We start from the raw sequence: 22,013 nt of genomic DNA, 5'->3' as shown, positions 1-22,013 counted from the left end.
GATGAACCATGTACCATTAATGTTCTCTGTGCTTGCTATCTCTAAGCAGCTGATGTTGCTGGAAAACATCTCAGAACCCAGCTGATGGAAGTTTAAGATCAGAAAATTGAAGCAAAAACAAATGGGCCCTTACCTTTGTGCAGTAATCCAATATTTTCTCATAAAGAAATAATACAACTTTCTGAGACAACGTATGTTTTTTATGTCCATTTGCCTCCTATTATCTCTTCCTGTATCTATATTTTTAGTCTAGTTCTCTCCTTGATCTCTAGACTCATACATTCAATGCCTATTTGGTATCTTTAATTTAAATGTCTTGAGGACATATCCAAATTGATAAATCTCAAATGGAGTTGGGTTTTTGGTTTTTGGTTTTGCCTTCTAGTCTGCTACTACTGCTCCCCAGTCAAATGACATCCTTGTTATTTAAACAAATTTAGGTGTCATCTTTGTTTCTTTTCCTCATATTTCACATCTAATCTGTCCTACATAGTTTACCTTCAGGATGTATCTCTCTTAGTACAAGCAATTGTAATTTCTTACTCTTTTTTGTTCTCTCTGCTTCTTTTAACTTCCATCAGTCTTTCCTCCCTACAGCAGTCAGTATGATCTTGAAGCTTCACCCAGTCATGTTTCTTCTTGCTTAACCCCTCTCAGTGGCTCCTCATCTTGGAATGGAACTCTGAACTCAAGATGGTACAGGCACTCACTGCGTGGTCTGGCTCCAGCCTCTTCTTCCTCAGGCTGTTCCCTTCACCCTGTTCACCATGCTGAAGCTGTTCTGATAATCCTTTGTTCCTGGGCCTCCAGGTTTTCTTTACTATGTGTGCCTTCTGGCTGGCATCTCACCTTCACTCTACTCCCCCCACTCAACTAATAGAATCTTATTGTTCTTTGATTCTGTATAATGGCCAGTCAAAGTTTAGGCCCCCAGTCTAGGCCTCAGCATTCATATCTGATGATTGTCCAGCTCCAGCTAGAACAAACAAGTATCAGTTCTACCACATTTATCCCAGGGAAGCAGAATGTTAGAGTCTTTATTTCATCTGAAAAAAAGCAACTGGTTCAAATATTTATAGATAATAGTTATTTCCTTGTCTGACTCAAGTTTGTGTTTGTTTTGTCATGTGAGTTGTCTCCCCCAGTGTTATTTTTTTCTAATTGTCCTCCAAAGGACTTAATTTTATGATTTTATTTTCATGTTCTTCGACCTCCTTCCTCAGCAGTTTAGCTCAACCTCTGGATAAATATTTCTTCTCGGTTAGTGTGAGCTACACTCTTCCTAGTGTGTGTGTGTTGAGTCATTTTTCTAAATTCACATATTAATTCAAGGGATAACAATATTACACACATAGATGAAACCTGTGAAGTAAGAAATGATAGGAAACTGTGAATAGAGATTTGCATAAAATCGGGACCCTAAGGTGAAGAAATGTTTTTCCTTTTGAGTTGAGTTCTTTATATATTTTACATATTAACCCCCTATCAGATTATGAATTGCAAGTATTTTCTCCCATTTCTTAGGTTGCCTTATCATTTGGTTGATTATATCCTTTGCTGGGCAGAAGCTTTTTAGCTTGATGTAGTCCCACTTATGTACTTTTGCTTTTGTTGCCAAATGTAAGAAATTATTGCCAAGACCAAAGGAGTTTACTGCCTGTATATTCTTCTAGGAGTTTCACATCTTAAATTCAAGTCTTTAATCCATTTTATGTTGATTTTTATGGGTGGTGTAAGATAACGCTGTCCACTTTTATTCTTTCGCATGTGTCTGCCCAGTTTTCCCAGCACTGTTTCTCAAAGAGACCATCTTTCCCCCGTTACATATTCTTGCTTCCTTTGCCATAAATTAAGTGACGAGATATGTGTGAGTTTTTCTGGGTTCTGTATTCTGTTCCATTGATCTGTGTGTGTTTTTATGCCAGTATCATGATGTTTGATTACTATAACATTGTGATATATTTTGAAATCAGAAAGCATAATGCCTATAGTTTTGTTCTTCATTTTTCAAGATAGCTTTGGCTATTCAGGGTCTTCTGTTATTCCATTCAAATTTTAGCATTACTTGTTCTCTTTCTGTGAAAAATGCCATTGAAATTTTTATAGGGATTGCATTGAATCTATAGATTGCTTTGCGTAGTATGGACATTTTAACAATATTAATTCTTTCAGTCCATGAGTACAAAATACCTATTTATTTATGTTGTCTTTGCTTCTTTCATTGACGTCTTACAGTTTTTGATGCACAGGTTCATCACCTCCTTGGTGAAATTTATTTCAGGGTATTTTAGTCTTTTTGATGCAGTTGTTAATGAGGTTGTTTTTTTCTTCTTAATTTCTCTTTCTGATGGTTTGTTATAGCGTATAGAAGTGCAACAGATTTTTTTATATTAGTTTTGTATCTTATGATTTTACTGAATTATTTTTTTTGTAGAGTTTTTAGAGTTTTCTATATAAAATATCATGTCATCTACAAAGAAAGGCACTTTTACTTCTTCCTTTCAGATTTGGATGCCTTTTGTTTATTTGTCTGGCCTAATTGCTGTGGCTAGGATACTGTGTTGAATAAGAGTTGTGAGATGGGCATCCTTGTCTTTGGTACTATGTTTCCTCTATACTCACTTTGTTGAAAGGTATTGTTGTTGTTTTTTAATTATAAATGATGTTGAATCTTGTCAAAAGTTTTTTCTGCATCTAGTGATATGATTATATGAGTTTTATCTTTCATTTTGTTAATGGATGTATCATGTTGATTTGCAGATGTTGAAGCATCCTTGCATCCCTGGAATAAATCTTGATTGTGATGTATGATCCTTTTAATGTATTGTTGAATCTATCATTCTTATCTTTGAAATTATGTTCCAGATAGCCCAGTCTTTGTCAAAACTGTCATCATATCAGAATCATTAGTACAAGAAGTACTAGTACCAGAAAAAATAAGTGATAAATAAAAACAAAATAGGGGTGTTCTAACGTGTTTTTTTTAATTAAACTTATTTTGTTATTAATTGGAGTGGGGGGGGAGAGAGAAACATTGATTTATTGTTCCACTTATTTACTAGTATGTATTCATTGGTTGATTCTTGTATGTGCCCTAACCAGAGATCGAACCTACAATTTTGACATATCAAGATGATGCTCAAATTTAAAATGCCTTCCAATATTGCAAACTTTCAGTTATAAAATGAGTAAATTCTGGGTATTTTATATTTAGTATGGTGACTATAGTTAATATACTGTATTGGATATTTGAAATGTGCTAAAGGAGTAGATCTTAAGTGTTTTCACCACACACAAAAAAGTAACTATATGAGGTGATGGATATGTTAATTAGCTTGATGTGGTAATCATTTCACTTAGTATAGGTGCATCAGATCATCAAATTGTAATATATACCCTGTTTCCCCGAAAATAAGACAGTGTCTTATATTAATTTTTTTCCCCAAAGTTGCGCTAGGTCTTATTTTCAGGGGATGTCTTATCTTTCTTTGCGCTAGGTCTTATTTTCGGAGGATGTCTTATTTTCGGGGAAACACGGTATATATGTTACACACACACACACACACACACACACACACACACACACACACGTTTGCTTGTTGATTATGCCTTAATCTGGGGGGGAAAGTAACGCCTTCAGACACTCCTCTGGGCCCTTGATGATGTCTGGCTTCTTTCTGTGCATCAACAATGTTGAGTTATAGTCAGTGACTTTGCTCTGTCCTGATGGGCTCTTAGTGGCAGCCAAAACACTGAACACTGGTAACTGAGCTGAGTCTCTCAATAGCCACGTCCTTATTTTTCAGCAAGGATTTCAGTCTTGCGTATTTATGTAGATGACCATGTTGTCATTCAGGAATTCCACATGGAAAGAACACATTTGAGGGGTGAAGAAGATGGGTTTGAGATACTCACTATTCGTGGAGAAATACCCCGCAAGCAGTTGAAACTTAAAGACTAAAGCTCAAGAGAGAGATTGAGATTGAGACATTATCTAAATCATCTACATCTATAGGTGATCATTGATGCCATGGGAATGGATGAGATTGCCCACTGAGAAAAGAGGGCTTAAGGCAGAACCTTGGTGAACAAACACCTTCAGCTGAAGAGGCTACTAATGGAAAATGAGAAAGAATATCTGAGAAATTGGAAGAAAAGGTGATGGATAGAAGCCAGTGGGAAAGAGCCTCAGAAAGAGTTGTACTTGTTATTTAATGCTTTCATGGAGTGGGAAATGATATGAATTAAATAATTAACACTTATGTTGTACTGAAATGCCATGTTTGTACAAGGACCTAACTGTAATTTTTAGTTATTTTGATTTGCATAAAGTACAAGATGAGGCAAAAGTTTATAGTTGTTCATATGAAAAATACTATAACTAACAAATAATAATACAGGAATAAATTCTTTTTCACGTGCTCACAACTTTAAACCTACTTTTTGCCCCACCCTTATTAGTTGTGTCAGTTGTAACAGAAATTATTTTTGAATCTGACTTTGTAAGTAAAGTGATTTGTATTGGCCATCATTTAAAATTACTCTTAAGATTTTTTTATTATGTCCTGGAGAACATTCAGCAGATATATTTAAGTTCTAAGGATGTGAAAAATAATCAAAATTCATTTGAGATACACAGTAACTAAGTATAGAAGACAAATGATAATGGATAGCTATCGACAATTAAACTTGCTGACAGTTCAGCTATGGATAGCCCTTCTTCCAATGTTGATTGATATATTCAGCATTATAGGTATATAAAAGATATTTTATAGGTTGCCTTCTTAAAAACCTATATGAAAGGCTGATATTTATTGTAAAAATGTGTTTCTTTAGAATATAACCAAAGAAGTAAAAATTGCCGATTATGACATGTACTGACCACCAACGGGCGGAACAGCAGCCAGAGGAAGAGAGGCCCTGATTGGCCCTGATTGCTGGCCAGGCCTAGAGACTGAATTTTGTGTACCTGGCCTCTAGTGAGAAATAAATTCCTGATGTTTATAAGCTAAAAAAAAGAATTTTTTAAAACACTCTTATTTTACTTTTTAAAAATGCTAGATTCGCCGAAACCGGTTAGGCTCAGTGGATAGAGCGTTGGCCTGTGGACTGAAAGGTTCCAGGTTCAATTCTGGTGAAGGGCATGTACCTTGGTTGCGGGCACATCCCCGGTGGGGGGTGTGCAGGAGGCAACTGATCGATGTTTCTCTCTCATAGATATTTCTAACTCTCTATCCCTTTCCCTTCCTTCCTCTCTGTAAAAATTCAATAAAATATATACTTTTTAAAAATGCTAGATTCAAAATTTAAAAATACATTAACATTTGAGAGCCTACACAATAAAAATGTTTTGTTCAGCCTTTCTCAACATAAGAAGCAAAAGACAATGGAAAAATGTCTTCAAAGTACTAAGGGAAAATAATAATCCAGAATTTTTTACCTGATTATGCTACCATTCAAGAATGAGGACACAACTGAAACCGGTTTGGCTCAGTGGATAGAGCATCAGCCTGTGGACTGAAGGGTCCCAGGTTTGATTTCGGTCAGGGGCATGTACCTTGGTTGTGGGCACATCCCAAGTAGGGGGTGTGCAGGAGGCAGCTGACCGATGTTTCTCTCTCATCAATGTTTCTAACTATCCCTCTCCCTTCCTCTCTGTAAAAAAATCAATAAAAATATATATTTTTTTAAATGAGGACACATGAAAGATGATTTTAGATGTAAAAAGACCAGTTTTCCTTAAAAAGTGACTTTGCCCTTAATAGATCCTCATTGAAAGAACTTCTAAGGATGTAGAAGAAGGAAGAAGGAAGTGACACACGGAAGGAAAAGTGAGACGTGGGGACCACGAGGGTTTAAATTTATGTCACCTTGACTGGGCCACAAGGGGAGATATTTGGTCCAACACTATTCTTGGTATTTCTATAAGCTTGTCCTAAAGAAGATTGACATTAAACCTGTCAGACTGAATAAAGCAGATTAGAGCAGGGTGCCCTCCCCGAGGAAGGTATCCCTCATCTAATCAGTTGGAGGCTAAACAAAAGATCTGATTCTCCTCCAGTAAGAGAATTCCTCTTGCCTGACTGTCCTCAAAGTGGGACACTCGCTTTTTTCCTGCCTTTGGATTCACACTGAAACATTGGCTCTTCTTGGGTTCCAAGCTTCCCTGAGCTCTCCAGCTTGCTGAATTTCCCTGCAGATCTTGGAAGGTATCAGCCTCTATAGTCATGTGAGCCAATTCTTTATAGTAGCTGTCTTCACACGCGCACGCGCACACAAACACACACACACACACACACACACACACACATCTTTACTGGTCTGTTTCTCTGGAGAGCCCTGACTAGTCTAAGGACTGACAAGCAACTGTAGGTAACGTTTAACAATCACTGGCTGTCTGAAACATTAACTTTGGAGAAGGTGCAATTAAAGCAAGGTGAGACTGAATACTGGACGTTGGAGTTGCACCTCCCAGAGGCCACGTCCATGTCCTCATCCCTAGAACCTGCGGGTGTGAAACATTAGGGAAGGGTCTTTGCAGAGGAAATGAAATTAAGATCTTGAGATGAGGTTGTTCTGGCTTACCCATTAGATGGAGGTGGACCCAAATCCAATAGGAAGTGTCTTTATACCTAAAGACAGAGTGCAGGTACAGACAGGTGAGGCATGTGAAGATGGAGGCAGAGAGCGGAGTGATGCCACCCCAGCCTGGAGTACCAGAAGCTGAAGGAGGCGGGGAAGATGCAGCAGGGCCTTTACAGGGACTGTGGCCCTGCCCGGGCCTGGCTGGCAGACTTGTGGCTGCAGAATGTGAGAGTGAACTTCCGCTGGTTAAGCCCTGAGGATTGTAGGCTGTGTTATGGCAGCCCTATGAAGCTAATACACGTTTTATGAGCCTGGTGTTACTCATGGAGAGAATAGGAATATTGATTAAATGTTAACTTTTTATCAAATATGCAGGTTAACATTTTAAGGGTAATCACTAAAAAATAGAACTTGAATATATAGATGAAAGAAAATGAGGGAATAGACCTACTGGTGTGGCTCAGTTGGTTGAGAGTTATCCAGTGCATCAAAATTTGATTCCTGGTCAGGGTACATACCCAGGAATGTGAGTTTGATCCCTGGTCAGTGTGCATATGGAGGCAGCCTAATAACATTTCTGTCTCTCCTTCTCCTCCCCCCTCTAAAGTCAGTTAAAATAAAAAGATTCATTTGTTTTTTAAAAAAGAAAAAAAATTGTGAACAGCCCTGGCCAGTATGGCTCAGTTGATTGGAGAGCCATCCCATATACCAAAAGGTTGTGGGTTCGATTCCCATTCAGGACACATACCCAGGTTGTGGAGTTTATCTCAGGTAGGGGTGCATATGGGAGGTAATCAATCAGTGTTTTTGTTTTGTTTTGCTTTTTGTTCTCTCTCTCTCCCTCCCTCCCTCCCTCCCTCCCTCCCTCCCTCCCTCCCTCCCCCCCCCCCTCTCTCTCTGTTTCTCTTCTCCTCTTCCTCCTCCTCATTTTCCTCCTCTTCACTCAAATAGTTTAAATAAATAAATTGGGAACAAAAATAAAGAATTGCATTTTTCCCCTTTCAATCATAAAATAAGATTTTAACAAAGAAAAAATAAGATAGAAGCAGGAAACCTACATATTAAAGAGATTGTAATCTACTGTAGAAATAGGAAAGCAAATAACTAGAACATGCCTGACAATGGAAATATCTAAAGCCAGGGAAACTAGCTAGGCATATTTCTTTTATTATTTTTTAAAATATATTTTTATTGGTTTCAGGAAGGGAGAGGGGAGAGAGAATCATTGATTGGCTGCCTCCTGCACGCCCCCTCCTAGGGATCGAGCCTGCAGTCTGGGCATGTGCCCTTGACAAGAATTGAACCTGGGACCCTTCAGTCTGCAGGCCGATGCTCTATCCACTGAGCCAAACAGGCTAAGACTACTTGGGCTTATTTTTATTTTTACTTCTTTTGTAGGAAACAGCCGATAGAATATTGCCCCAGTCAGAATATTTCCACATGAAACAGAGGTCTTTGGCACAAGATTTTTCTTTTCTTTCTTTCTTTTTTTAGTACAGAGAGGAAGGGAGAAGAATAGAGAGTTAGTAACATCAATGAGAGAGAAACATCGATCAGCTGCCTCCTGCACACTCCCCACTGGGGATGTGCCCGCAACCAAGGTACATGCCCTTGACTGGAATTGAACCTGGGACCCTTCAGTCCGCAGGCCGATGCTCTATCCACTGAGCCAAACCAGCCAGGGCACACCGTTTTTCTTGATATTTGTCCTTGCCTAGTTCCCCCTCTGTCATCCTTCCCTCTCTCTCTTCATCAGGTACAGTAAGTGTCTGGTACTGCCAGACATGTTAAAGGGGATGCTAGAGCTCATACTTAGGAGACGTTCAGAATAAACAACCAGTTACTAATCCAATGCAATGAATGCTAAAATGGCTGTGATCTTGGGGCGCCTGGAGGCATGAACACAGCACCCAGCTCAGCTTTAGGAGGCTGGAGAAGGTATGTTAGCAGAACCCTGAAGCTTAGGAAGTGGTCACAAAGGAGTATTAGCATTGGCATTGCAGGTAGAGAAAAGGAGACACGGGCTCTGAGAGCGGGAGGCACCAGTGCCGTGCTCCCGGAGAAGTCAGTGACCTTCCATCATTTTCCAGCCCCATGTGACCCTCAGAGTAGCACACTGAGGTTCTAGGGTTAGCAGATAACTAGAACATGCCTGACAATGGAAATATACAGCCAGGGTAACTAGTTAGGAGTATTTCTTTTATTGTTTTGTAAAATATATTTTTATTGATTTCAGGAAGGGAGAAGGGGAGAGAGAGAGAATCATCAATGATGAGAGAGAATCATCATTGCTTTTCGTGGGAGGAGACATCACCCAGGGAATACTAGTAACTTAGTGACCGCTGCTCTTCAGGTGGGATGTTTCCTTTTTATTATTATTATTTTTCCCCATTTTTTTATTAAGGTATTATATATATACATATTTTACCATTGTCCTCCCCACACACACACTCCCATACATGCCCTCCCTCCCCAGAGTTTTTTGTCTATTGGTTTTGCTTATATGCATGCATATAAGGCCTTCAGTTGATCTCTTATCTCCTCCTTATCTCCCTATCCTCCCCGCTGTAATTTTACAGTCTGTTTGTTGCTTTACTGTCTCTGTATTTATCTTTTTGTTCATCAGTTTATAATGTTCTTTATTATCCATAAGTGAGTGAGATCATGTGGTGTTTTTCTTTCATTGGCTGGCTTATTTCACTCAGCATAATGTTCTCCACTTCCATCCAGGTTGCTGCAAATGATGAGAATTCCTTCTTTTTATGGCAGCATAGTATTCCGTTGTGTGGATGTACCATAGTTTTTTTATCCAATCATCTGCTGATGGGCATCTAGGCTGTTTCCAAATCCTAGCTATTGTAAATTGTGCTGCTATGAACATAGGGGTGCATATTTCCTTTCTGATTGGTGTTTCTGGTTTCTTAGGATATATTCCTAGGAATGAGATTACTGGGTCAAATGGGAGTTCCATTTTCAGTTTTTTGAGGAAACTCCACACTGTTCTCCACAGTGGTTGCACCAGTCTGCATTCCCACCAGCAGTGCACGAGGGTTCCTTTTTCTCCGCAACCTCGCCAACACTTGTCGTTTGTTGGTTTGTTGATGTTGGCCATTCTGACAGGTATGAGATGGTACCGCTTTGTTGTTTTGATTTGCATCTCTTGGATAATTAGTGACTTTGAGCATGTTTTCATGTGCCTCTTGGCCTTCCTTCTGTCTTCTTTTGAAAATATTCTATTTAGGTCCATTGCCCATTTTTTAATTGGATCATTTATCTTCCTTTTATTTAGTTGTATAAGCTGTCTATAGATGTTGGAGATTAAACCTTTATCAGTGATAACATTTGCAAATATGTTCTCCCATACAGTGAGCTTTCTTGTTGTTTTGTTGATGGTTTCTTTTGCTGTAAAAAAGCTTTTTATTTTGATGTAGTCCCATTTGTTCATTTTCTCTTTAGCTTCCATTGCTCTAGGGGCAGTATCAGTGAAGAAGTTCTTTCAGCATATGTCAGAGATTTTGCTACTTGTGGATGCCTCTAGTATTTTTATGGTTTCCTGTCTTACGTTTAAGTCCTGTATCCATTTTGAGTTTATTTTTGTGTATGGTGTACGTTAGTGATCTAGTTTCATTTTTTTGCAAGTATCTGTCCAATTTTCCCAACACCATTTATTGAAGAGACTGTCTTGACTACATTGTATGTTCATACCTCCTTTATCAAATATTGAGTGTAGAGGTTTAGGTCAATATCCGGAGTTTCTATTCTATTCAATTGATCTATATATCTGTTCTTGTGCCAATACTGTTTTGAGAACAGTGGCTTTGTAATATAGCTTGAAATCTGGTATTGAGATCCCTCCTACTTTATTCTTCTTTCTCAGGATGGCTGTGGCTATTCGGGGTCTTTTTTTGTTCCAGATGAATTTTTGGAGAGTTCTTTCTAGGTCTGTTGGTATTGTAATGGGGAGTGCATTGAACCTATAAATTGCTTTGGGAAGTATGGACATTTTGATGATGTTGATTCTACCAATCCATGAACATGGTATGTTCTTCCATCTGTTTACATCTTCTTCTATCTCTTTTTTCAGTGTCGTGTAGCTTTCCGCATATAGGTCTTTTACCTCCTTATATAAGTTTATTCCTAGGTATCTTAGTTTTTTTGGTGCGATGGTAAATGGGATTGTTTTTTTAGTTTCTGTTTCTGTAAGTTCACTGTTGGTGTATAGAAATGCCATAGATTTCTTGGCGTTAATTTTGTATCCTGCTACATTGCTGAATTCATTTATTAAGTCTATTCGTTTTTTGATAGAGTCTTTTGGGTTTTTTATGTACAATATCATGTCATCTGCAAGTATGGACAATTTTACTTCTTCTTTTCCAATTTGGATGCCTTTTATTTCCTCCTCTTGTCTAATTGCAATGGCTAGTACTTCCAGTACTATGTCAAACAGGAGTGGTGAGAGTTGGCATCCCTGTCTTCTTCCTGTTCTTAGAGGGAATGGTTTTACTTTTTGCCCATTGAGTATGATATTTGCTATGGGTTTATCATATATAGCTTTTATTATGTTGAGGTATGATCCTTGTACTCCCACCTTTTTGAGAGTTTTTATCAGGAAAGGGTGTTGGATTTTATTAAATGCTTTTTCTGCATCAATTGATATGACTATATGATTTTTATCTCTCAGTCTGTTTATGTGATATATCACGTTTATTGATTTGCGGATATTGTACTATCCTTGCATTCCTGGAATAAATCCTACTTGGTCATGGTGTATGATCTTTCTGATGTGCTGCTGGAGCTGATTTGCTAGAATTTTGTTGAGGATTTTGGCATCTTTGTTCATGAGGGATATTGGCCTGTAATTCTCTTTCATTGTGTTGTCTTTATCTGGTTTTGGTATTAGGGTGATGCTGGCTTAATAAAAAGGAGCTTGGAATTCCTCTTTAATTTTTTGGAATAGTCTGAGGAGAATAGGTTTTAGTTCTTCCTTGAATGTTTGGTAAAACTCTCCTGTGAAGCCATCTGGCCCTGGGCTTTTGTTTGCTGGAAGCTTTTTGATGACTGCTTCAATTTCTTCCAAAGTTACTGGCCTATTGAGATTTTTAGATTCTTGATTGATTTTTGGAAGGTTATATATATATATATATATATATATATATATATATAGGAATATGTCCATTTCCTCCAGGTTGTCCAGTTTGTTTGAGTAGAGGTGGTCATAGAATTTTGTAACATACCTTTGTATTTCATCGGGGTCTGTTTTTATTTCACCTCTTTCATTTCTGATTTTGTTTATTTGGTTCCTCTCTCTTTGTTTCTTGGTTAGCCTGGCTAGAGGTTCATCAATATTGTTTATCCTTTCAAAGAACCAGCTCTTGGTTTTGTTGATCTTTTGTATTGTTTCTTTGGTCTCTATGTCATTTATCTCTGTTTTTATTTTTATTATTTCCTTCCTTCTGCTTACACTGGGATTTTCTTGTTGCTCTTTTTCTAACTCTGAGTTGTAGAGTTAGATAATTTATTACCATTTTTTCTTGTTTTTTTGTAGTATGCTTGTAAAGCTATGAACTTCCCTCTCAAGATTGCTTTTGCTATGTCCCATAGATTTTGGATTGTTGTGTTTTCATTGTCATTTTTTGCTAGGATGTTTTTTATTTCTTCCTTGATTTCTCTGGTAACTCAGTCCTTGTTTAATAGCATGCTGTTTAGTCGCCATGTGTTTGATTTCTTTGGATTGTTTTTATTGTAGTTGACTTCCAGTTTTATGCCAATATGATCTGAGAAGATGCTTGATATGATTTTTATCTTCTTGAATTTGAAGAGACTTTGGCTATGTCCCAACATGTGGTCTATCTTTGAGTATGACCCATGTACACTTGAGAAGAATGTATATCCTGTTATTTTGGGGTGAAATGTTCTGAAGATGTCAATTAATTCCATCTGGGCTAATGAGTCATTTAGGATTGATGTTTCTTTGCTAGTTTTTTGTTTAGGTGATAGTGGGGTATTAAAATATCCTACTATGATTGTATTGCTATTAATCTCTCCTTTAATGTCCTCCCGCAGGTTTTTTTGGGTTTTTTTGTGTTGTTTTTTTTTAATGTATTTGGGTGCTCCTGTATTGGGTGCATATATGTTTACCAGGGTTATTTCTTTTTGTTGGATTGCTCCCTTTAGTATTATGAAGTGGCCTTCATTATCTCTTGTTATGTCCTTCACTTTGAGATCTAATTTGTCAGATATAAGTATTGCTACCCCAGCTTTGTTTTCATTTCCATTTGCCTGGAAAACCTTTTTCCATCCCTTCACCTTCAGTCTGTGTGCATCTTTTTTTCTGAAATGGGTTTCTTGTAGACAGCAGATATATGGGTCTTGTTTTCTTATCCAGTCCGTTACCCTTTGTCTTTTTACTGGAGCATTTAATCCATTTACATTTAAAGTTATTGATAGGTACCATATTTTCTGGCGTATAAGATGACTTTTGAAACCAAAAAAAGCCTGCTCAGATTGGCCAGAGTCAGAGAGGCGGTCTATTAAAAAAAGAACTGGTGTTGCCTCGGAAGTGGGGGGTAGTCTTATACAGCGAATATAGGCCTAAACCTATGTTTTAACTGTAAAATTAAGGGGGTCGTCTTATACACCGGAAAATACGGTACTTATTTGACGCCATTTTTATTCTATACCCTTGTGTTCCTTCTTCGCTTCCTATTTCTTTATTTTTACAGTAGACCCTTTAGCATTCTTGCATTGCTGGTTTGGTGGAGATAAATTCCTTCAGTCTTTTTTTGTCTGTGAAGCTCCTGATTTCCCCTTCAATTTTGATTGATAGCCTCGCTGGGTACAGTATTCTTGGATTCAGACCCTTCCTTTGCATGACTGGCCTGATGAGTTTCTGTTGAGAAATTAGTTGCTAGTCTGATGGGGGTTCCTTTGTATGTAACTTTCTGTCTCTCTCTGGCTGCTTTTAAGCTTCTTACTTTGTCATTGGTGTTTGCCAATTTAATTATAATGTGCCTTGGCATTGGTCTTTTGGGATTCATTTTCCTTGGGACTCTGCGAGCTTCTTGTATTTGTGTGGGTTTTTCTTCTCCATCTCAGGAAAGTTTTCTGTCATTATTTCTTGAAACAGGTTTTCTATGCCTTCCTCAGTTTACTTTCCTTCTGGAACCCCTATTATTCTAATATTGTTTTGTTTTGTATTGTCCCAAAGTTCCCATAGGCTCTCCTGCTTTTTAATTTTTTTTTTTCTAGAAGCTGCTCTAATTGGGTATTTTTTTCCATCTTGTCTTCTAGCTCACTGATTCAGTCCGCTGCTTCTTCTAGTCTACTTTTGATGCTTTCTAGTAGTTCTTTATAGTAGTTCTTTACAGAGGAATGTCATTTTTTTCATTTCTTCTTGGTTCATCTTCATTTCCTCTTGGTTCTTACTCATATTGTCAAATTTGTTTTCCATTCTTTTTAGCCATCTTATGATCATTACTCTGAATTCTTGCTCTGGTAGGTTGCTTGTCTCTAACTCGTTTATTTCCTTTTCTGGTGATGCCTGCTTTTCTTTCATGTGCGGGCTATTTCTTTGTCTCCCCATAGTTTCTCTTTTTAGGATGTCTGGTTATGTAGTTCTCTTTCTCCTTTCCATGGGTGATTGAAGAACTCCCTTGAATCCACATGTTTGCGCTGATTGGGGCATCACAGCTGTTTGGTGGTCTCCACTGTTGTGGGTTTTTCAGGCCTCAGATAAGATCCTCTTTTCTTTGTAAGATGGAGTAGTTTTCCCTCTGAGCCCGTAGCTCCGGGAGAGGTCGCAGCAGTGCGGGCTGCTTGGTCAGGAAATCCTGTCCAGCAGACCCCCACCTTCTCACAGAGTTCTTCTACCCCTTAGTTTGCCAACTAACACTCCCCGAACAACTCTCAGGTGCTCCTTCTATCTACTCTGGGACTAGTCTCAGAACAGGTCCATCTGTTCGGCCGCCATTTTCCCCCTTCAGATGTTTCCTTTTTTTAAAAGATGAGGTCTTACTAAGTCAAATGAATCCTGGTGGAGCCTCTCCAGCTGCTAGGATGGGGAAGAGTGATTTTTACTTATTCATCACTGACCCTTTCAATATTTACATAGTCTTTGTACCAGAACAGCCTTCCTCTTTCCCCTTTGCAAGTGAAGTCTTCTTTTTAGAACTTGATTATCTTCAATTTATATTGTGTCATGGCTGTGGCTATATAATCTTCTTATTGATTATATAATCTTCTTACTTGATTTCCACAAGCGTTTAAGAGGAGGGATCAGTCCTTCCCGCTGGAGTAGGTTCTCAGCATTCCACGTAGGCTCCCTGACCATTTATTTCTCTTCTCCTTTCTGGATGTCTGAGCCCTCTTCGTGCTGCTGCTCTCTGCTACCTTGTGAATATTCCATTCTGTGCAGGCGTGCCTCCTCAGGACATTTAGAGGTGCTTCAAGATTTAGGACCAAATGTTTGGCTCTATTCTATTTCTCTGCAGTACTTCATGTGATGCTGAGTGTCTAAGTTATTGTGCATTAAGGTGAGGATTCCATAATTGTTCCTGTTGAGAATTGTTTGGTTCTGGTCAAAGAGTAAATAAAAGTCCCATACTATTTCTGGATTTTATAGGAAAGGCCATACGGGGGGGGAATTGAAGTTAAGTTTTTCTGTAATACAGCATTTTTTCAGCTTTATTAGGTATAATTGTCAGAATTGTAAGGTATTGTAGTACGGTATTTTTATTGTATGTAATTTCACATTTTCATGATAACTTCAAGTAAGTTTTTCCTGACACTGTCACTGATAAATGCAAAGAAGTCAGAGGTGATTTCCTCTTCTGAACTTGAAGGTAAAAAGAAAAGAAAAAAGTAGCCGAGACCGGTTTGGCTTAATGGATAGAGCGTCGGCTTGGGGACTGAAGGGACCCGGGTTCGATTCCGGTCAAGGGCATATACCTTGGTTTCGGGCATATCCCCAGTAGGGGGTGTGCAAGAGGCAGCTGATCGATGACTCTCTCTCATCGATGTTTCTAGCTTTCTATCTCTCTCCCTTCCTCTCTGTACAAAATCAATAAAATTAAATTTAAAAAAAGTAAATGATTTTGAATTTGAGCAAAATTACTATTGACATATTTTATGGTTCATAATTATATAGACATTTTATGTCTTCACTTAATAAACTGCTTCAAGTACAAATAACTGGTATTAAATTTTGAAGTAGTGCCACTTGATCGCCAGCCATAGTCGTCATTCCTCTTGTGAAATTGTGGGTTTTTTAGCTGTTAACATTTGTTCAAGTTATTTTTTAATTATTGGAAGGAATAAATGGATAAAAGTAAGCATACTATAGTATTAAGTGATTATAAAAACACCTTATTTTCTTTTTCTGATAAATGAAAGCGGCTCATTTGAACAGGAACTTGCACATCTTATTCTTGTTTATCACTGTGTGTTCTGTTCTTACCGATAGGATGTCTTCAGAGCTTTACACATGGTGGTTGGGGGACAGGGATGCTCTTGTTGCTCATACAGCCTGGTGGTGTATTTGGATTGTGCGGTTCACAGGGTCTGTTCTAGCAGATGGAGATCCTTCAAGAGCTAAATCGCACTCTGGCTGCACCCCTTGCTCTCTTTCGGTCTCAGACCTTGTGGCCATTGCTGAAAGGTGTCCTTCTGTATGGACAGTGACATTGTCAGAGCAACAGGGAGGAAGGATGCGACTAGGGAGCTGTTGGGAGGGGACATGGGGATGTGCTGCATAGCTCGCTCTGGGGGCTTCATGGGCGTCAGCATAGCGTCCCCGTGTCACCAGGCTGGGTCACTCGCACAAGACAGGCTGCGCCCATAGAACCAGCAGAAGGGAACAAACACATTGGAAGAACCAAGAGGAGAGGAATTGTTAAAGACTTTTGACACATACCTAACTCCGTGAGGTGAGAATTCAACCTCAGTTTACAAATAAGTAAAAGTGGAAGGTTAGCCCATTGGGACCCCCAGGTCTTGCTGGTCCCCAGCTGTGTTGTTTCCTCTTTACCGCACAGTGACAGTAGGAAACCACAGGGAGGTCAGAAAGTATACAGAGCTCTTGCTATATTCTTTTTTTAAATGCTTTTGTTGCCTTTTTTTTTTTTTTTTTTTTTGAGAGAGAGAGGAAGAAGAAGAAAGGAGGAGGAGGAGGAGGAGGAGAGAAACACTGATATGAGAGAGAAACATTGATCAGTTGCCTCTCAGGAGGAGGAGGGGGAGGGGAGGAGAAGGAGGAGGAGGAGGAGGAGGAGGAGGAGGAGGAGGAGGAGGAGGAGGAGGAGGAGGGAAACACTGATATGAGAGAGAAACATTGATCAGTTGCCTCTCACATGCATCCCGACCAGGGATTGAACCCACAACCTGGGTATTTGCCCTAACTGGGAATCGAATGGTGACCTTTTGGTGCACGGGTCAACACTCAACCAACCGAGCCACACTGGCCAGGTATTCTTGATTCTGCATTTTCTTCAAGGTTTGTGCAGCAGTGTATTTTGAAAAATTACAAATGAAGCACTTAAACAAGTTCTTTGCACCTACTTGCGGAGAGATTTGGAAATTTTCCCAAGACACTGGTTCTCGCCGAGGCCGGTTTGGCTCAATGGATAGAGCATTGGCTTGGGAACTGAAAGGTCCCGGGTTCGATTCCGGTCAAGGGCATGTACCTTGGTTGCGGGCATATCCTCTCTCATTGATGTTTATCTTTCTCCCTTCCACTCTATACAAAATCAATAAAATATATTTAAAAAAAAAAAAAAAGACACTGGTTCTCCTCGCACATCACCTAAATGCTTATATTTTAAAACAGCAGAGTAATCAGTGAAACAGACAGATATCACTGAAGGTAAAGTGTTTCACAATCTCGTAGTTTCACAATGCCTTGACTGTGTCTTGCAATAGTTGTCAACTAAAGTTTAATTTGATTAAGAAAGCACTAAACTGTAAGGGGAAGGGTGAATCATAGTTGCAGACAGTCTTAGTCCTGACAAACTGGCATCACTGATCTCCCACTTACTGTATTAAGAAACCTCTGGTAGCAGATATGTTTCATCGTTGGCCCTCCCATGATGATAAGAGAATTTGGGGAAAGATATTTACATGGAAATGATAGATATAACATTTCTCTGTAGTTGGTGACGTCTCTACATTTTAGTTTCTTTTAAGTAATATAAACATTTCATTTCTTTTAATAAACAGTGTGCTTTCAGGGAAAGCAAACATTTCCCCACTGGTGGCATCTCTTTTCACACTTTATTTTTATCAATTCTTATTTAAAGTTCTTATTACTTATTTGCTTCCAGTGTTCCTCTTTGTGCTGTGCACTGTGCTGGCAGTGACTGACCTGGAAGCAGGGGGCCCGCTGTCCTCTGGCCCTGGGACCCGTCTCCAAGTTTACCTTTGGTGGCCTCTGTCCCCCCTCCTGGACTGCCCCCCTTTCATTTTAGCTGTTACAGATGCAGGGCTGAGCAATGGGAAGCACAGCCAGGCACAGCGTCTCAAGATGTATAAAGGGCTCAGAGCCATGGTGATCATATTTGCAGAATCAAAAATTGAGGCGCTAACCACTTCACGTGTCTTTGAAGGTGTTTGAATAAGCTATTCCCCCAAGTCTAGGACAGTGACCATGTAATTTGTAGTCCCAAAGGATAGTCTTGGTGCATCTCCTTAGACAGGAAGAGTAGTAATTATTAATATGTATCCTAATGTGGAATCAATTATAGAGTAATTTTAACAATAGATATAAATTAAAGGAATAATCTATTTATTCTAATTGTTATTTTAGCTATTATAACTTTCAAATACAGGCCAAAAGTGAACTTTTCTAATTTCCTTATACTTACTGAGAAATTTGTTAAAGCATGCTTGAATTTCTTTTTTTCTTTTTTTAAGCATGCTTGAATCTCAGCAAGACCACTTGTTATCTGAACAGAAGAGTAGTTTGCCTTCCTTGCTTACCCCAAGCAAAATCAGTCTCCTCATGGAGGCAGTGAGAGGGAGTGGAGAGAGGAGTAAATGCCAAACGGGTGAGCAAAACCAGGGGTGGCTCCTTCTCCTGGTTTCTCTGCTCGCCTGTCTTCCTCCTCTCTTCACCACCCTACACTGGGTTCACCGTCTTCGTTATTCTTGTCGATCTATAAACAGAATTTTTCGCTTTTCATTGGGGTTGCAGGAGCACCTTTCTCCCGGTACAGATAAGGATTTAGATTCGGGGTAATGTCTTTTCTGAATGTATCCATAGCTCTGCTGTCAGTGAGCTGCTTGATGTGCTTCAGAGAAAGCGATGATTGATTTTATTTATCTTTACTTGAGAAAGAAAATTAATGTGTGTTTTTTCCTTTTCCTTCAGTTGCTGATCATCTGGGCTGTGATCCTCAAACCCGGTTCTTTGTCCCTCCCAATATCAAACAGTGGATTGCCTTGCTGCAGCGGGGAAACTGCACATTTAAAGAGAAAATATCACGGGCTGCTTTCCACAATGCCGTGGCCGTAGTCATCTACAACAATAAGTCCAAGGAGGAGCCAGTCACCATGACTCACCCAGGTAAACTAGCAGAGGAGGTGGGAGATTTATTTCCCTCCTAGAAATCATTGCCTTCTAGGTAGGCGTTCCTCTGCTGAAACCATATCGTTTTCAACATACATTTATTTTTGATGTCACCATTTTTCTTTTCCCCGTAGCTGAAATATTTTTCTTAAATAATGGCCATAAGAACCTATAAAACTTGTACTTACTAAGAAGCTGGCTTTGATGGAATAATTAGTCATTTTACATTCTTACATTTCACTTGGAAACTTTGAAAAATAGCGTATTAGATTTGGAATCATTCACCCAGGTATCTCATGGATTCTCAAGGCTTACCTCTTTGAGAAGATGCTTTTGTCTTGTCAGAATCAATTTTGAAACTGACTTAAGTATAGCATAGTTACAGTTGGAACAATATTATTAATTTCTTGCAGAAATATGTAGGGTATTTCTAATGTAACTGTTTTAATAACAATAGTGTTAATTTATTGCCAGGTACTATAATATGAGCTTTTTTTTGTTTATAAATAGACTTTATTTTTAGATACATAGAAAATTAGAATAATGTGGGAAAGTAAATTGGTGCAGTACTTTGGGAAGTTGGCACTACTTGATATATTCGAGAATTCAGACATAGTAGTTCTAAGATACATACTCTAGAGTACTTTTCAAACTTTAATATGCTACCAGTCACCTGGAAATCTCATTAAACTGCAAATTCTGGTTCAGTAGATGTAGGGGACAGCACGAGGTTCTGTATTTTTCATGTTTCCAGGTGATTCTAATGCCACCCTGGTCCCCAGATCTTGCTTTGAGAAACAAGGAAGTAAAGATAGGCAACATCGGTTTTAATCCCAGATTTTCCACCGCCTTCCTCCGGGACATTGGCCACGATGCCTCCTGAGCGGGAAGGCCTCTTGTGACTCTAAGTCTACTTCTGTGTCCGGCCACGAGTCTCTGTTGTGGCGGACAGCAGCAGAACGTCTGTGTGCTGAGGATCACTTGCTCTCCGGCTCATGCATGCGTCTCAGCTGCTCTTGGCCTTCTCCAGTAGGACAGCACTGTTCACGCGAGGGTTAAGGACCCTGCCTCAGGGCCACCACACACAGCCCTTGAGGACTGGACCCAGAGATCCCTGTTTAGCCCGCCCTGTTCACATGTCAGTCGTCTCCCCTTCATTTGAGTAAAGAAAGCTTTGTGCTGTGCATTCTGAGATGAACTGGTAAGAGCTGGGAGAAAAGACCAGTGGTTTCCACCCACGGCCCCAGCAGGCTTCAGAGGGCCTTTTTCTGTGCCTCTTTGACAGTACTTTCCTTTCCTTTCATGTCAACATTGTTTTATACTTGATAGAATATGGAAGGTATTGCAACTTTCTTTGAAGTTTGTGTCTTACTTTCTATTCTGTGCAGTAGTCAGCAGCATACCTGGAATGAAATAAGTGTGCTTCAGGAAATTATTTCATGAAGGCATGCGGTTTTGTTAAGTTTTCTTTAAGATACATGTGATAACTGACTTTCACATTCCACATTAAGTGTAAGTATTTTGTTTTCTTGCCTTGTGGATGTTTCAAGAGGTTGCTCATGTTTGTTCTCATCAGTGCCCTTCATGTGGTACCTGAAGGACATTTCCCAATGCGGTGCTGTGACATCATGGACAGGAAGGACGCTCAGTCCGTGGTCTTATTTGTTAAGCAGAATGAGTTAGCGGATATGCGGTAGTATAAAGGGGAAGTTATAGGCTCTTGGATAGTTTAAAATAATGCACATTTGGGGAAAGTTCAAGATTTATTTTCCTGGTTTTAAAAATGTATATAGATTTTACTGTTATTTAACAGTCTTAAATTTGTCAAATTGAAAATCTCTTATAGTTTTATTTGTGTCTCTGTAAGAATTTATCTTATTTTCATTGTTTAAAGAAAAGTGAGGTAATTTAGATACACATGTAACCAAATAATGATGTTGCTTTTCTATTTTTTTTCAATCACGGTATCAAATACTTTTTATTGTTTCTTCAGCTGGTTGAACAGAATTAGTTGAGTGCCTCTTCACCTTTTTTCCATCTTATTCTCTTAAATGTATAGAAAATGCAGAATATTCACTAAGTGAATATAAAAATCACACTTTATGAAAACAAGATAAATCACACTTTGTAAAACACCTTTATTTTTAAATATATATATTTCTTTATTGATTTCAGGGAGGAAGGTAGGAGAGAGAAATAGAAACATCAATGATGAAAGAGAATCCTTGATCGGTTGCCTCCTGCACGCCCCCTACTGGGGAATCGAGCCCACAACCCAGACATGTGTCCTTGGCCAGAATCGAACCTGGGACCCTTCAGTCTGCAGGCTGACGCTCTATCCACTGAGTCAAGCAGGCAAGGGCTGCAAAACACCTTTAATATCAATAATTTGGGCTACTTAATATAAACCTGTTACCTTTATTCTAAAAGCCCATCAAGAAAATGAGTAACATAATAGTCATACTATTGTTTTATTCTTTAAAGTTTTTAGGTTCTAATTGAATGTGGATTTAGTTACCTCAGTAAAGGTGGAGCCTGGAGTTTAAATGTACTGCTGTGACAGGAAGTAAGAGTTTAAATTTTATGTATTCTTTTTTGCCTTGGTTTACAAATATTTCTACTTTATCTTATCTATGTGATCCATATTTTTTTTATTTCACAGTTATTCCCCAAATTATCTAAAACTGAATCACTTAGGTAGTTACTTTTAAAAAATAAAAATAGCTTTTAAAAAATGACTGCAAGTTTCTTTAAAGTTTGTGTCTTACTTTCTATTCTGTGCAGTAATCAGCAGCATACCTGAAGCACAATAAGTGTCCTGCACAGAAATGATTTCATGAAGACATGATGGCTTTGTTTTAAAACTTTT

The 22,013-nt window shown here is 38.8% G+C and overlaps 1 protein-coding gene across 5 annotated transcripts in view; it reads left to right on the top strand.

Moving 5' to 3' along the window:
* The window catches only part of RNF130 (ring finger protein 130), a 110,516-nt gene that overhangs the window by 14,553 nt on the left and 73,950 nt on the right, over positions 1 to 22,013 (top strand). For all 5 annotated transcript variants that reach the window (XM_084885269.1, XM_084885267.1, XM_084885271.1 and 2 more), the window contains exon 2: positions 18,947 to 19,141. In XM_084885269.1, the coding sequence (XP_084741395.1) occupies positions 18,947 to 19,141 (195 nt within the window). The remainder of the gene's footprint in view (positions 1 to 18,946; positions 19,142 to 22,013) is intronic.

This window comes from Pipistrellus hanaki (assembly GCF_964339955.1).
Source record: "Pipistrellus hanaki genome assembly, chromosome: 5".
In the NCBI taxonomy this organism is placed as follows: Eukaryota; Metazoa; Chordata; class Mammalia; order Chiroptera; family Vespertilionidae; genus Pipistrellus; species Pipistrellus hanaki.
This window is presented reverse-complemented; position numbering and strand designations above follow the sequence as displayed.